Source organism: Cicer arietinum, chromosome 2 (assembly GCF_000331145.2).
Source record: "Cicer arietinum cultivar CDC Frontier isolate Library 1 chromosome 2, Cicar.CDCFrontier_v2.0, whole genome shotgun sequence".
Classification (NCBI taxonomy): Eukaryota; Viridiplantae; Streptophyta; class Magnoliopsida; order Fabales; family Fabaceae; genus Cicer; species Cicer arietinum.
In genome coordinates this window covers 46402617-46416885 of record NC_021161.2, presented here as the reverse complement: position 1 = coordinate 46416885, position 14269 = coordinate 46402617, and the positions used below count along the sequence as shown (strand labels likewise).

Sequence of the window (14269 nt, the reverse complement as noted above, 5' to 3'; positions counted from 1 at the left end):
AGTCTGAAGGGTTGATATATATATTTTATTATTTATTAATGTTATTTTTTATTATCATTTAATAATATTATTATTTCTTATTTTAAATTATATCAATTAGGCAATCACTCAATAGTCGTTCTATATTCGATAGCGATTCTATATTCGATAGTCGTTTCATATTCGGTACTCGTTCAATTAGACAATCATTCAGTAGTCATTGCATAAGGGTAGCGATTATATATTCAATAGTCGTTCCATATTCGGAAGCCGTTCAATTAGGCAATCACTCAGTAGTCATTATATATTTGTTTGAAATGTAAGGTAATAATGGATGCGTTTGTTTCAGGAAAAAAGAAAAATTTGAAACCAAAAATCATTTTTTAGGGTTTAAAGGGTGTTTATTTCAGATTTTTTTTGTTTAATATATATAAATATGAACATTGGTATTGGTATGTGGAAGTTTGTTAATTGCGTTAGTTATTATTTTATTAGTTTTGATTATAATTTTATTAGTTTCCCTTTTATATAAAGGCATAGTTTAGCCTATTTAAAAAAAAATATAAAATATAACATTTAAATATTTTCATGTGAATAAGACTTTTAAATAGGCTTTCAGGTCAGACCAAATTTTTAAAAAGGTTAGGTCTGACCGAAAAAAAAGCCTATGATAGACCGTAGTTCAGACTTATACCTAAAAAATTAATTGTATGCCAAACTTAGGCCTTTCAAAGTTTGATCTAGCTTGACCTATTCTCATACCTACTTAGAAGTTATATCCTCATTTTAGCTTTAATTGAGAATGATGTAGCTTATACTTGATAACGTTTCAGCAAGTGAACATAATTGTTGTGTTTTACTATTGAATTATATTTAATTACTAAACATGAACAAAAAGTTTTTGAATTGATTAAAATAATATTTAAAATTAACAACGGTAATAAAATTGATCATTTATGCTAAGAAAAATGTCAGAGATGAAGTTCACTTCGAATCCAACCTTGGTGTCTAATTTGATAATAGTTATTGAATTCCTTTATTGAATTATTACCGAATTCTCTTTATTATTCTTGTCATAATGTCTTAGTAACAGAACCTTTAATTCCAAAGTAAGCCATAATTCTTTAGTGGATTTAAGATTAGAATTAAGTCTTACCATACAAGAATTCTCTTGTTAAACTATTGTCTTTCCAACTAATTTATTTGGTTTCATGACCTGCATCTATCCCTAGACTACAAATTCATGAATTTCTCATCTCAAGCATTCGTAAAGTCCATTTCCATTTCAAAATGCGAATCGTAGAACATTTTAATATTGATCAAGTAATAAAAAACATTAAGTATAGAGATAAGAAAAATAATTCAATAAACTCGTTCATATAACTAGAAATCAAATAATAAAAATAAGGGTTTCATCTTGTTACACTCATCCCTAACAAATAGGGTTTAGTTACTCATGACAAAGATAGAGACTAGAGAAGAATTACAAGAAAGATTCATGAATGATTCTTGATAAAACTACTCAAATGGTGTTAGAAACAGTCGTCTTTGAGTTTATATGTTAGGGCACAAGTCTCCAAACTTCTTAATAGTCAAAATGATACATAGAAAGTGGAAAAAAAAATTCATTTTAATGAATGTTTTAGCGTGCCACGCGCCCCAGGCGCAGCTTTTGCGCTTCAAGCGTGACTCGGCAAATTCAAAAGGGTGGAAATGCGCCCCAGGCGCAGCTGTTGTGCTTCAGGCGCACAGCTTCTTATGTTTGACGATTTATGTATTTTTCTCATCTTTTGAGTCTAAATTGGGTTTCAGTATCTTCATGAAAGTTGTAGCTTTGAATCTTAGATTTCATTTGTACTTGATTTGGCTGCAATTGGACATCTACAACTCCAGATATGACTGAAATACTCCACATAGGTCATGTTGATTTCTCACCAAAATTCAGCACTGTAGTAAAATAAAGTAACAACACAAAACTACGAAAATTCTCCACTTAATAAGGAAATAAGAATTTAAACATTTCATTAAATCAAAGAACTAAAATCAACAAAATATATCAAATAACTCCTTAAATTAACTAATGAATAAACGATAAATAAGACTAAAAACAATAAAAAATATGCATACGATGACGAGTTATCAATACTTCAAAAATATATATGAATTAGTTTATGCTAGATTGGCCAGCATAATATAGATTCATATATTCAACTTTTAATCTTTTAATATCTCAATTAATATAAAAGTAAATACAACTATTTAGGCTTTTCTATTGATCTTTGTTAATTAAGAAAAGATATTAATCTTTCACTCGATAAACTGTTTCTCAATATTTTATATTTGACATATTTTGTATTACAATATATTATTTAAAATAGAATTTTTTTAAATAAAACAAATGAGAATCGAGCAAGAAGTCACTTATACTTTTAATTACTACTAAAATAACATCTATACAAAATGTTTTTTCTTACAGAACTATACAAATTGTTTTAGAACATCTAAATTTTGGTGATTTTTTAAATACCTACTTCTAAATAAATCATTCAAAACTATATAAAAATAGATTTATAACTTCCATGTATATTTTTGGCTGACATATCTTTTCAAATATGTAGAGAAATTGATTAGAAATTATATCTAGTATGGAGATATTTAGCATAAAAAATTAGTTTTCACATAAAATTTGTCTTCCTCTTAAAGAAGGTGGTCTTGGAATTATGTCTTTGACAAATATTAGTAATGTTGTCATTACTGAACTTGTTTTCGACTTAATTACTTCTAGTGAGCATGAAGTTATTCTTCTTAAATGTCAGATCTTTTGAAGACATGGACACATTAGATAACACATTGATTCCTCTATTTAGACTCACTCAAAGTTAAGCTAACTACTATATACGAGAACAATAAATGGCAACTTGAAAAATATGATAATATTAACTTCTGGATTGACACTTGGTTGGAAGATTCTTTGATTTCTACCCTTAACATTGTAAGGACAAGCAATCTCATCTTAATGACACTCTAAATTATTTCATTCAGGATGGTCATTGAAAAATTTCTCCTATTCTCTTACATTACCCTCTAGTGGTTGCATTGCTTGTCAATATTATATGTCTAATTTCGATTGTGATAGTCATCTAGTCGATTAAACAATTCTTGAGTTTTAAGCTTTAAAGAAGCTTATCTATTCTTCTAGTCTGTAAGGAAACAAATTTTATGGGCCAAAACTATTTTGACATAATAGCATTCTTTTTTCTAAGTCTCTTAGATTTTGGAGATTGATGTATAAAAAGATGCCTAATAATAATTCAATTTCTCGAAGTTGTTAAATTATATTAAGATGGATGCTAACACTCATCTCTTTTTTTTTTAAATATAATAGCATTCTTCTTTCTAAGTCTCTAAATTTTTATTATTATTTTAATAAGTAATATCAAACCCGCAAAGTTCTATTTCGGTAGAAGAATTTCAACAGTTAGAGGTGTTCTAATGATAAAAATCTTAGATCGTATAAAAAAGAAATAAAAATAATAATATTGAATGTAATGATAAATAAATCTAAATGTTAAAATTATTTGTGCACTATAAATCACTTAAGTCACTTGTGCATGTTAAATTTAACTCTAATTTACATCCATTAAAATTAGGTGGTTTCTTATATTCTCTCGCTTTCCTCAAAAAGCTATGGGGAGAGAATAAACCACCCTTAAAATTATGTGGCAATTTGGTCTCCCTAAAATTTGGCATTCAACTAAAGCCCAACAAATCCTTATTATTATTAAGAACAAGAAAACATAACAAGTGGTCTTTTTTAAATAAAGCCCAACTCAGCGGCAATCTATAGAAAAATTTAAAATTGCTGTCACAGTATATTACTATAAACAGATCTTTCTTTATTAAAGATTTTAGCTTGTACACCTAAACTCACATTTTAATTAAAATTTCATTTTATCTTTTTTATTCTTATAAATAACTAACCCTCATATTTATCGGAAAACATAACTTTATGTTTTACATATCATTTGTGTTTATAAATTTTCAATGATTTGATATATATTTATCTTTTGGAATACAATTGTCTTTCACAAAAAGTTAAATATAAGTTTTTCAAAATACATAGATGTTTTAAAAAATCTAACTTTTATTTTTTTCTACCTAAAAAATATATGTCCAGGGCCGGTCTAACACATTATGAGGTTTAAAGCGAAACTATTAAATAAGATCTTTTTAAAAATTAATAAATAAATTATTAATATTTTATTTAATAACTATTGAAAATTTCTTTAGTAGAATTAACATAATTTTCAAATCTATTTTTTCTATATTTTTCAAAAAAATAAAATAATACATTTCAAATGTTCTACAACAACATCAATAACTCATGTAAAATTTTTCATCTTTTAGTTGAAAAAGAAAATAGTGTGTATACTACCACACCAATAATTCATGTTAGCAATATGTTCACGAATGTCCTATGATTTCTCAATTTATAACTAATATTTCTCATGTGGGCAATGTGCTCACTTTTAATCTCGTAATTTCTCAATTTATAATTAATATTTCTCTCATCTTTGTGATATTTTCTAGACTGAAAAATATCAATTCAAATAAAGAATGATTCTGCTAAAAATTGAAAATTAAAACTTGAGGTTTTTGTGTATGTGTATAGTAAAATATTTTTTATAATATATTATCGGACTTATATACCTTTCATAATAAAATATTTTTTATAATAAAGTTAGGTTGAATTCTCTGTACATGTATAAAGATAAGGTGGATAGTTTGAATAGAATGAAAAATAGACGTTTCATTTTTTTATGAATTAAACATTTACTAACCTTTATATAATTACTATTAGTTGTTATCTTCACACTCTTGTCCTATACTCTTGTTTTTTTTAGTTTTTTCCCGCTTAAAATGTAGCTTTATTATATATTAAAATGAAATCACAATAAAAAAAAATCGTGTCATCGTCTATACAAATTGTAAAATTAATTTTATAGAAGACATATTTATCAGAAAATATACCATGACCTTATTAGTTGTAGATATATATATTGACCAATTTTTGTTAATTTGTAGGTAGTTAGTTTTGTTAATTCATCTTTTAAAATTGTGATATTTCATGATTTTTTTATATTTATTTTTATGTTTTAACCATTTATTTTTTATGAGAAGAATATTTTAATTTAGAGTTTGACCAAAAAAATAAATTTTAATTAAAAATTATTAAACTAAAATACAAATTTTAATGTTGACAATCAATTCAACTTTTATTTAAGTTTATTTATCAAGCTCTTATTTTAGAAGAAAAAAATTGAGCTAATATAAAACTATAAAAAGTAAATTTTTATGGTTGGAGTAAATATTTAGAGTCTTTGGTTGAAAGAGAAATTTTTATATTAAATTACAAGAAAAATAAAATCGCTTTAAAATATTTGGAGTGGTGATAATCCACATAGACTTATATTTTAGAAATCTTCAATTGAAAAATGCTATTTAGGATGATAGTTGTACCTGCAAATAATTTGACCTTTTATCCATTATAGAAATACTTCAAATGAGTATTAATAATTGAGTTTGGAAAAAGCTAAAATTCTTGAAATGGAATGTCGACATACCTAACTAATTCTTGTTTTCACAACTAATTTTAGTATATGTACCAGCATTTTTCTCATTCTCCGAAGATGAAATTCAAACAAACAAATGTGTCTGGAGATTCAATATAAGATAAATGTGTGTGGAGATTCAATATAAGATAAATGTGTGTTATATCACATAATTGTCACGAGACAATTCTTTTAGCCAAAATTTAATGCTTGTATGAGTTTCAGAAATATTATCAAGTTATAAATTAACAAAACAATAATAAATAAATAAAACTTATTTCTTAATCTAATCAAGAATTTTCAAAAAAAAAAAAAAAAGAAAAACAAAAAATTTGTAAACAGGATATTACAACGGATTCTCTTATGAGACATAAGCCATGGGTGGTATATTAAATTTTAAAAAATAATATTAGAAAATGCAAAATACACATATTTGATTTATTATAAAAGATTTATCTATCATCACAGTAGGGTCCTCAACACTAAATAAGATCTAAAACAAATTCTACGATGACGTCTTTTTTTAATATTGTTTTACACAATCTCCATTTTTAATAACACCAATTTAACATTGAAAATCAAAATAAAATAACCTGTTTCCAAATATACCTTTTAATTCCCTAAAAAACATAATATTTGTTCTAAAATCGCTCCTTTTAAAAATACCAAATTTGTGGTTCACTCTTGCAAATTTACTACTTATTTCTTCTTTACTTTCTCTGTCTAGAATTTTAGAGAGAGAGAGAGTAGCAAGATAGGAAATTATACTAGGTTAGAATAGAAAAAAATGGGTCGGAAGAGGTTTGGTGTGTTGATGTGTGCAGAAGATTCAGAACATGTGATAAAGATATACGGAGGGTATTTTAGGGTATTCATGAAAATGTTGGAGGAGGAAAATGAGACTTGGGACATGTACAAGGTTTCATGTGGAGAGTTTCCTAAAGATGATGATTTGTGTCTCTATGATGGCTTTGTGATTTCAGGTAGTTGTAGTGATGCTTATGGAAATGACAAATGGATTTGTGACCTTGTTACCTTGATTAAGAAATTGGACTCCATGCATACAAAAATTCTAGGCATTTGTTTTGGCCACCAGGTAATTAATTTTATATTTATTGGTAAAATTAGTATGTTTTAATCCTGTAGTGTTATTTGAGTTTGAATTTTGTTTGGAGCCATTTTTATTTTCCTGTCACACTTCAAATTATCTAACTATTTTTCTTGAAAACTAAAGAGCAAGGGTTAATACCTTATCACACAAAAGAAAACTATAGATTTGATGTTATGTCATTTGTTAGTTAAATAAGTAATATATGCAAATAGTAGTTTAAACACAATTTTAACTATGTTATATTTTGATAATTTGGTTGTGTATGTGGTCTAATTAGCTAATGATAGGCAAATCACAAATGGTTCGTGACTTGAGTATTTTGTTTGAAAATAATATTTTTTTTTAAAATAAAATAAAATAATCACTATACTTTATTTAGAAAATTAAATATCAGACTATTCTATTTATAAAACAGTATAAAATAGTCATTTGCAAAGTCAATCTTATATGATAAATTGCCATTTGAAATGATGAGCTTATGTTACTTTAAAAATGTTTTTCTATATATATTTTTTTAATTATTTTGAAAGGTTGCCATTTGTGATCGTATAATATCTTCAATTTTTTTAGTTTAAAATAAGAAATTAAAATTAAAAGAAAATAATGATTAAATAATAATATTATTCATTAAAATTGATTAAAAAACCTACAAAAATATTATAAAAATATTAGACGATTTCAATATTCAGACAATATTTTGCTAAAATTACAATTTAGTTAATTTATATAAACTATTTGACATACTAAACTGCTGCCTACAAGGGAATTCCATTAAAAGTGTGGGCATAGTTTCATGTCTTGTTGTGGGCATTTAATTTACTGACTTGTCAAAATATATGTGGACAAAAAAGTTACTAAAGATTGACAAACTTTTTTGTAAAACGTTCAATTTGCGTTGACCAAAACAAGAAGAAATTAGACAACAATGATAAAGTTTTCCTATACTTGTCGTCATTTGTATTATTTTCCTTTTGAAGAATGTTTTTAGTTTTAGTTTTTACTAGCTTTGCAGCATTACAATTTCTGGAAAAAAATTGTCTAACTTAGCTTTGTTGTGAACTTCACACGTGCATTACACTTAGGTTATGATATTGATATGATATGTTACTATTGCTTAGGTTGTAACTGCTTTATATGGATATGGGCTTGTAACCTATATGGGATAAGGTTTTGACTACTTGCCTAATGCGAGGATTTAGGTGTGGGGACGTATAGTATAATTCTTGTAACATTAATATTCTTGGAGTATCTTTTTTTTGTACCAATGTTTTCAAAAGTTTTTAAAATATATTTTTAGATTAGTCAATTGATATGTTTTTTTGTTTAAAATATTTTTTTACTATTATTTTTTAATTAGTAACATGTTATGACACAATGATGGACTTTTGAGTCTTCTAATCATTTAGTCGAGATTTGATATTTGACATTACTTTTTGAATAGTATATATCAACTCTAAATTAGTTCAATAATAAAATTAGATAAAATATCTTATATTGTTTCTTAATTTAATTTCTGATAATAATTTATTCTTTTATATTTTTAATGACTATACATATAAATTAAATACTTGTGTTGTTTCGTTATAATAATTTCTCCTTGTCAAAACATTATAAAGAAAATACTAAATAGTTAAGGATGGTGTTTGATAAGGTACTTGGTCGTGCATTGGGAGGTAAGGTGGCTCCCTCTCCTTCTGGTTGGGACATTGGTGTGAGAAGCATAACATTGTCATCACATGTTTCCTTCCCTTCTCTCAACCTTCCAACAAAGCTTTCCATTATCGAATGCCACAGGGATGAGGTGTGTATACATACATCTAAAAGGTTGCTCTCAATTTCTTTTACATCTTAACACTTCAACCGCAATAAAATGTAAATAAAAATAGTAATCAAAAAATTAATAAATATAATTATAAATTTGATTCATATACATTAACTTATTAACTTATCGATTATCATTTATATTTATATTTTGTTTTAAGGATATATAATAGTAGTAATCAATTGTTTTTTACAAGAATAATAGTAATTATTGATAATTTACTTATATGATATTTTAATCAAATTAGATACAAGAGTTGCCTAAAAAGGCAGAAGTGATTGCTTGGTCGGATAAGACTGGAATTGAGATGTTTAAGTATGGACATCATATTATGGGAATTCAAGGTCATCCTGAATATTCCAGATACATTCTTTTGAATCTTATTGATCGTCTAATCCAGAGAAATTTCATCATGGTATGTTCATTTTCTTGCCTTAACGAGGATATCTATTTTCTATATTAGTTTGACACAAATTAAAAATGGTCCGATGGATGAAAATAATTCTTATATATAGGTTCATCGATTAATTTTCTTTTAAGTCATTTTGATCGTGAATGTGTGTGACGCTATCACTTTAGTCGTTTAATGTAGTGAAATTCTAAATACATTCCCAAGCAACATTTTTGTTAATGGCTTAATTGCAGTTGTAGTCCATTTATTTTTACCAATTCACGAAATTGATTTATTTTTAAATCTCATAGTTTTGGTCCCTTGATTCTGAATGTGTGTGACGCTATCACTTCAGTCTTTTAATGTGGTGAAATTCTAAATACATTCCAAAGCAACACTTTTGTTAATGGCTTAATTGCAGTTGTAATCCATTTATTTTTACCAATTCACGAAATTGATCTATTTTTAAATCTCATAGATTTGGTCCCTTGTTCTTATTTTTTAATAAAAAAATGACGATGTGGTTTGTTTTAAATAACATAGCATATAATAGTGATTAACACTCATTAAATTGCAATAAAATCTTCTAATTATTGTTGACATATGAATAATTATTGCATCTACATGGTTATATATCATGTAATCATGTGTCATATCATTTAAAATATTTCAAACTATAATTTTTTAGTTAAAAAATCATTATGAGGGACACAAATTACTGACTTTTAAAATAGATGATCAATTATGTGAATTGGTAAAAATAGAAGGACACAAAATACAATTAAACATTTATTAATAATTTTATAAACTAAATTAATTAATAAAAAACACATTTTATAACTAAATTAACTAACTAAAAACAAATTTGAGAATCAAAATGATTATGAAAATATTTATTTAGATATATATTTATAATTTGTATCCATTCAAATGTAAAATTATTTCAATTATCTGTTGAATTGATTTTATTAGAGTGATGAATGTTTTGAATATATATCAGGAAGCTTTTGCTATAGGAGCAAGGGAGAAGGCTGTTGTGCTACAGCCAGATACAAATGTCTGGAAAAGACTCTGCATCAACTTTCTCAAGAATGGATTTTGAATGGAATAGATTGAAGAGTGAAAATTTATCTAAGTGTTTAATGAAAGTTAGTAGGACGATATAAGTGTTTGCACTGAGATTGATGTAGCTTAGAATTAAAAGTATGGATGAGAATAGGTTAGACCGTCCGTCGGATGCCTATATTAAGTCTGACGGGCCGATCTATATATATTTTATTATTTATTAATGTTATTTTTTATTATCATTTAATAATAATATTATTTTCTATTTTAAATTCTATCAATTAGGCAATCACTTAATAGTCGTTCCATATTCGGTATTCGTTCAATTAGACAATCATTCAGTAGTTATTCTATAATGGTAGCGATTATATATTCGATAGTCGTTCCATATTCAGTAGTCGTTCAATTAGGCAATCACTCAGTAGTCATTCTATATTTGTTTGAAAGGTAAGGTAATAATGGATGGGTTTATTTCAGGAAAAAAAAATATTCTTTGAAACCAAAAATCATTTTTTAAGGTTTAAATAGTGTTTGTTTCAGATTTTTTTTAAATAATTTTGTTAGAAAAATCATTTTTTGTTTAATATATATAAATATGAACATTGGTATTGGTACGTGGAAGTTTGTTGATGTGCGTTAGTTATTATTTTATTAGATTTGATTATAATTTTATTAGTTTCTCTTTTATATAAAGGCATAGTTTAGCCTATTTAAAAAATATATATAAAATATAACATTTAAATATTTTCATGTGAATAAGACTTTTAAATAGGCTTTCAGGTCAGACCAAATTTTTAAAAAGGTCATGTCTGGCCGGAAAAAAAAACTTATGATAGACCGTAGGCCAGACTTATACCTAAAAAATTAATCGTATGCCAGACTTAGGCCTTTCAAAGTTTGATCTAGCTTGACCTATTCTCATACCTACTTAGAAGTTATATCCTCATTTTAGCTTTAATTGAGAATGATGTAGCTTATACTTGATAACGTTTCAGCAAGTGAACAGAATCGTTGCGTTTTACTATTGATTTATATTTAATTACTAAAACTGAACAAAAAGTTTTTGAATTGATTAAAATAATATTTAAAATTAACAACGGTAATAAAATTGATCATTTATACTAAGAAAAATGTCAGGGATGAAGTTCACTTCGAATCCAACTTTGGTGTCTAATTTGATAATAGTTATTGAATTCCTTTATTAAATTATTATCGAATTCTCTTTATTATTCTTGTCATAATGTCTTAGTAATAGAATCTTTAATTCCAAAGTAAGCCATAATTTCTTAGTGGATTTAAGCTTAGAATTAAGTATCACCGTACAAGAATTCTCTTGTTAAACTATTGTCTTTCCAACTAATTTATTTGGTTGCATGACCTGCATCTATCCCTAGACTGCAAATTCATGAATTTCTCATCTCAAGCATTTGTAAAGTCTATTTTCGTTTCAAAATGCGAATCGTAGAACATTTCAATATTGATCAAGCAATAAAAAGCATTAAGCATAGAGATAAGAAAAATAATTCAATAAACTCGTTCATATAACTAGAAATCAAATCATAAAAATAAGGGTTTCATCTTGTTACACTCATCCCTAACAAATAGGGTTTAGTTACTCATGACAATGATAGAAAAGATATAGACTAGAGAAGAATTACAAGAAAGATTCATGAATGATTCTTGATAAAACTACTCAAATGGTGTTAGAAACGGACGTCTTTGAGTTTATATGTTAGGGCACAAGTCTCCAAACTTCTTAATAGTCAAAAAAATACATAGAAAGTGAAAAAAAAAATGCATTTTAATGGATGTTGTAGTGTGCCACGCGCCCCAGGCGCAGCTTTTGCGCTTCAAGCACGACTCGGCAAATTCAAAAGGGTGGAAATGCGCCTCAGGCGCCGCTGTTGTGCTTCAGACGCACAACTTCTTATGTTTAACGTTTTCTGTATTTTTCTCATCTTTTGAGTTTGAATTGGGTTTCGGTATCTTCATGAGAGTTGTAGCTATGAATCTTAGCTTTCATTTGAACTTGATTTGACTGCAATTGGACATCTACAACTCCATATATGACTGAAATACTCCACATATGTCATGTTGATTTCTCACCAAAATTCAGCACTGTACTAAAATAAAGTAACAACGAAAAACTATGAAAATTCTCCACTTAATAAGGAAATAAGAATTTAAACATTTCACTAAATCAAAGAACTAAAATCAACAAAATATATCAAATAACTCCTTAAATTAACTAATGAATAAACGATAAATAAGACTAAAAACAATAAAAAATATGCATATGATGATGAGTTATCAATACTTCAAAAATATATATGAATTAGCTTATGCTAGATTGGCCAGCATAATATAAATTCATATATTCAACTTTTAGCCTTTTAATATCTCAATTAATATAAAAGTAAATACAACTATTTAGACTTTTCTATTGAACTTTGTTAATTAAGAAAAGATATTATCTTTCATTCGATAAACTGTGTCTCAATATTTTATATTTTACATATTTTGTATTACAATATATTATTTGAAATAGAATTTTTTTTAATAAAACAAATGAGAATAGAGCAAGAAGTCACTTATACTTTTAATTACTACTAAAATAACATCTATACAAATTGTTTTTTCTTACGGAACTATACAAACTGTTTTAAAACATCTAAATTTTGGTGATTTTTTAAATATCTACTTCTAAATAAATCATTCAAAACTATATAAAAAATAGATTTACAACTTCCATGTATATTTTTAACTGACGTATCTTTTCAAATATATAGACAAATTGATTAGAAATTATATCTAGTATAGAGATATTGAGTATAAAAAATTAGTTTTCGCATAAAATTTGTCTTCCTCTTAAAGAAGGTGGTCTTGGAATTATGTCTTTGACAAATATTAGTAATGTTGTCATTACTGAGCTTGTTTTGGACTTAATTACTTCTAGTGAGCATGAAGTTATTCTTCTTAAATGTTAGATCTTTTGAAGACATGGACACATTAGATAACACATTGATTCCTTTATTTGGACTCAGTCAAAGTTAAGCTAACTACTATATACGAGAACAACAAATGGCAACTTGGAAAATATGATAGTATTAACTTTTGAATTGACACTTGATTGGAAGATTCTTTGATTTCTACCCTAAATTTTTACTGTTATTTTAATAAGTAATATCAAACCCGCAAAGTTCTATTTCGGTAGAAGAATTTCAACAGTTAGAGGTGTTCTAATGATAAAAATCTTAGATCGTATAAAAAAGAAATGAAAATAAATAAAAATAATATTGAATGTAATGATAAATAAATCTAAATATTAAAATTATTTGTGCACTATAAATCACTTAAGTCACTTGTGCATGTTAAATTTAACTCTAATTTACATCCACTAAAATTAGGTGGTTTCTTATATTCTCTCACTTTCCTCAAAAAGCTATGGGGAGAGAATAAACCACCCTTATAATTATGTGGCAATTTGGTCTCCCTAAAATTTGGCATTCAACTAAAGCCCAACAAATCCTTATTATTATTAAGAACAAGAAAACCTAACAAGTGGTCTTTTTTATATAAAGCCCAACTCAGCGGCAATCTATATAAAAATTTAAAATTGCTGTCACAGTATATTACTATAAACAGATCTTTCTTTATTGAAGATTTTAGCTTGTACACCTAAACTCACATTTTAATTAAAATTTCATTTTATCTTTTTTATTCTTATAAATAACTAAACCTCATATTTATCGGAAATCTTAATAGATGGTTTTCTAAAAAGTTCTATTTATCAACTCCTTTTTTATCTTTCTTTAGTTTTATTATTGGAAAACTTAACTTTATGTTTTACATATCATTTGTTTTTATAAATTTTCAATGTTTTGATATATATTTATCTTTTGGAATATAATTGTCTTTCACAAAAACTTATATTTAAGTTTTTCAAAACACATAGATGTTTCAAAAAATCTAACTTTTATTTTTTTCTACCTAAAAAATATATGTCTACCTCACATTTTAATTAAAGCTTTCTTTTTTTAAAAAAAATAATAACAAACCCTCATATTCGAAAAAATTTCTATCAAGCTATATTTAACAACTCTCTCTTTTTTTTTAATCTTTCTTTAAAAAGTTTTATTATTGAAAAACTGAAGTTTATGGTTTACAAAACATAAATATATTTTAAAAAACTTAAAATTTAAGTTTTTTAGAATACTTTTGTGTTTTTAAACTTTAATTGTTTTGAAATATGTTTGTCTTTTGAAACATAATTTTTTGAAAATCTTAGA

General features: G+C 25.9%; 1 protein-coding gene across 1 annotated transcript; it reads left to right on the top strand.

The window, feature by feature from the left end:
* The first annotated feature begins 6201 nt into the window (after positions 1-6201).
* LOC101509890 (gamma-glutamyl peptidase 5-like) lies at positions 6202-10141 on the top strand. The gene is made up of 4 exons (XM_004490953.3): positions 6202-6687; positions 8354-8503; positions 8772-8939; positions 9916-10141. Exons 1-4 carry the CDS (start codon positions 6379-6381, stop codon positions 10015-10017), a joined length of 729 nt encoding a protein of 242 aa, XP_004491010.1. The 5' UTR covers positions 6202-6378; the 3' UTR covers positions 10018-10141.
* Positions 10142-14269: the final 4128 nt, after the last annotated feature.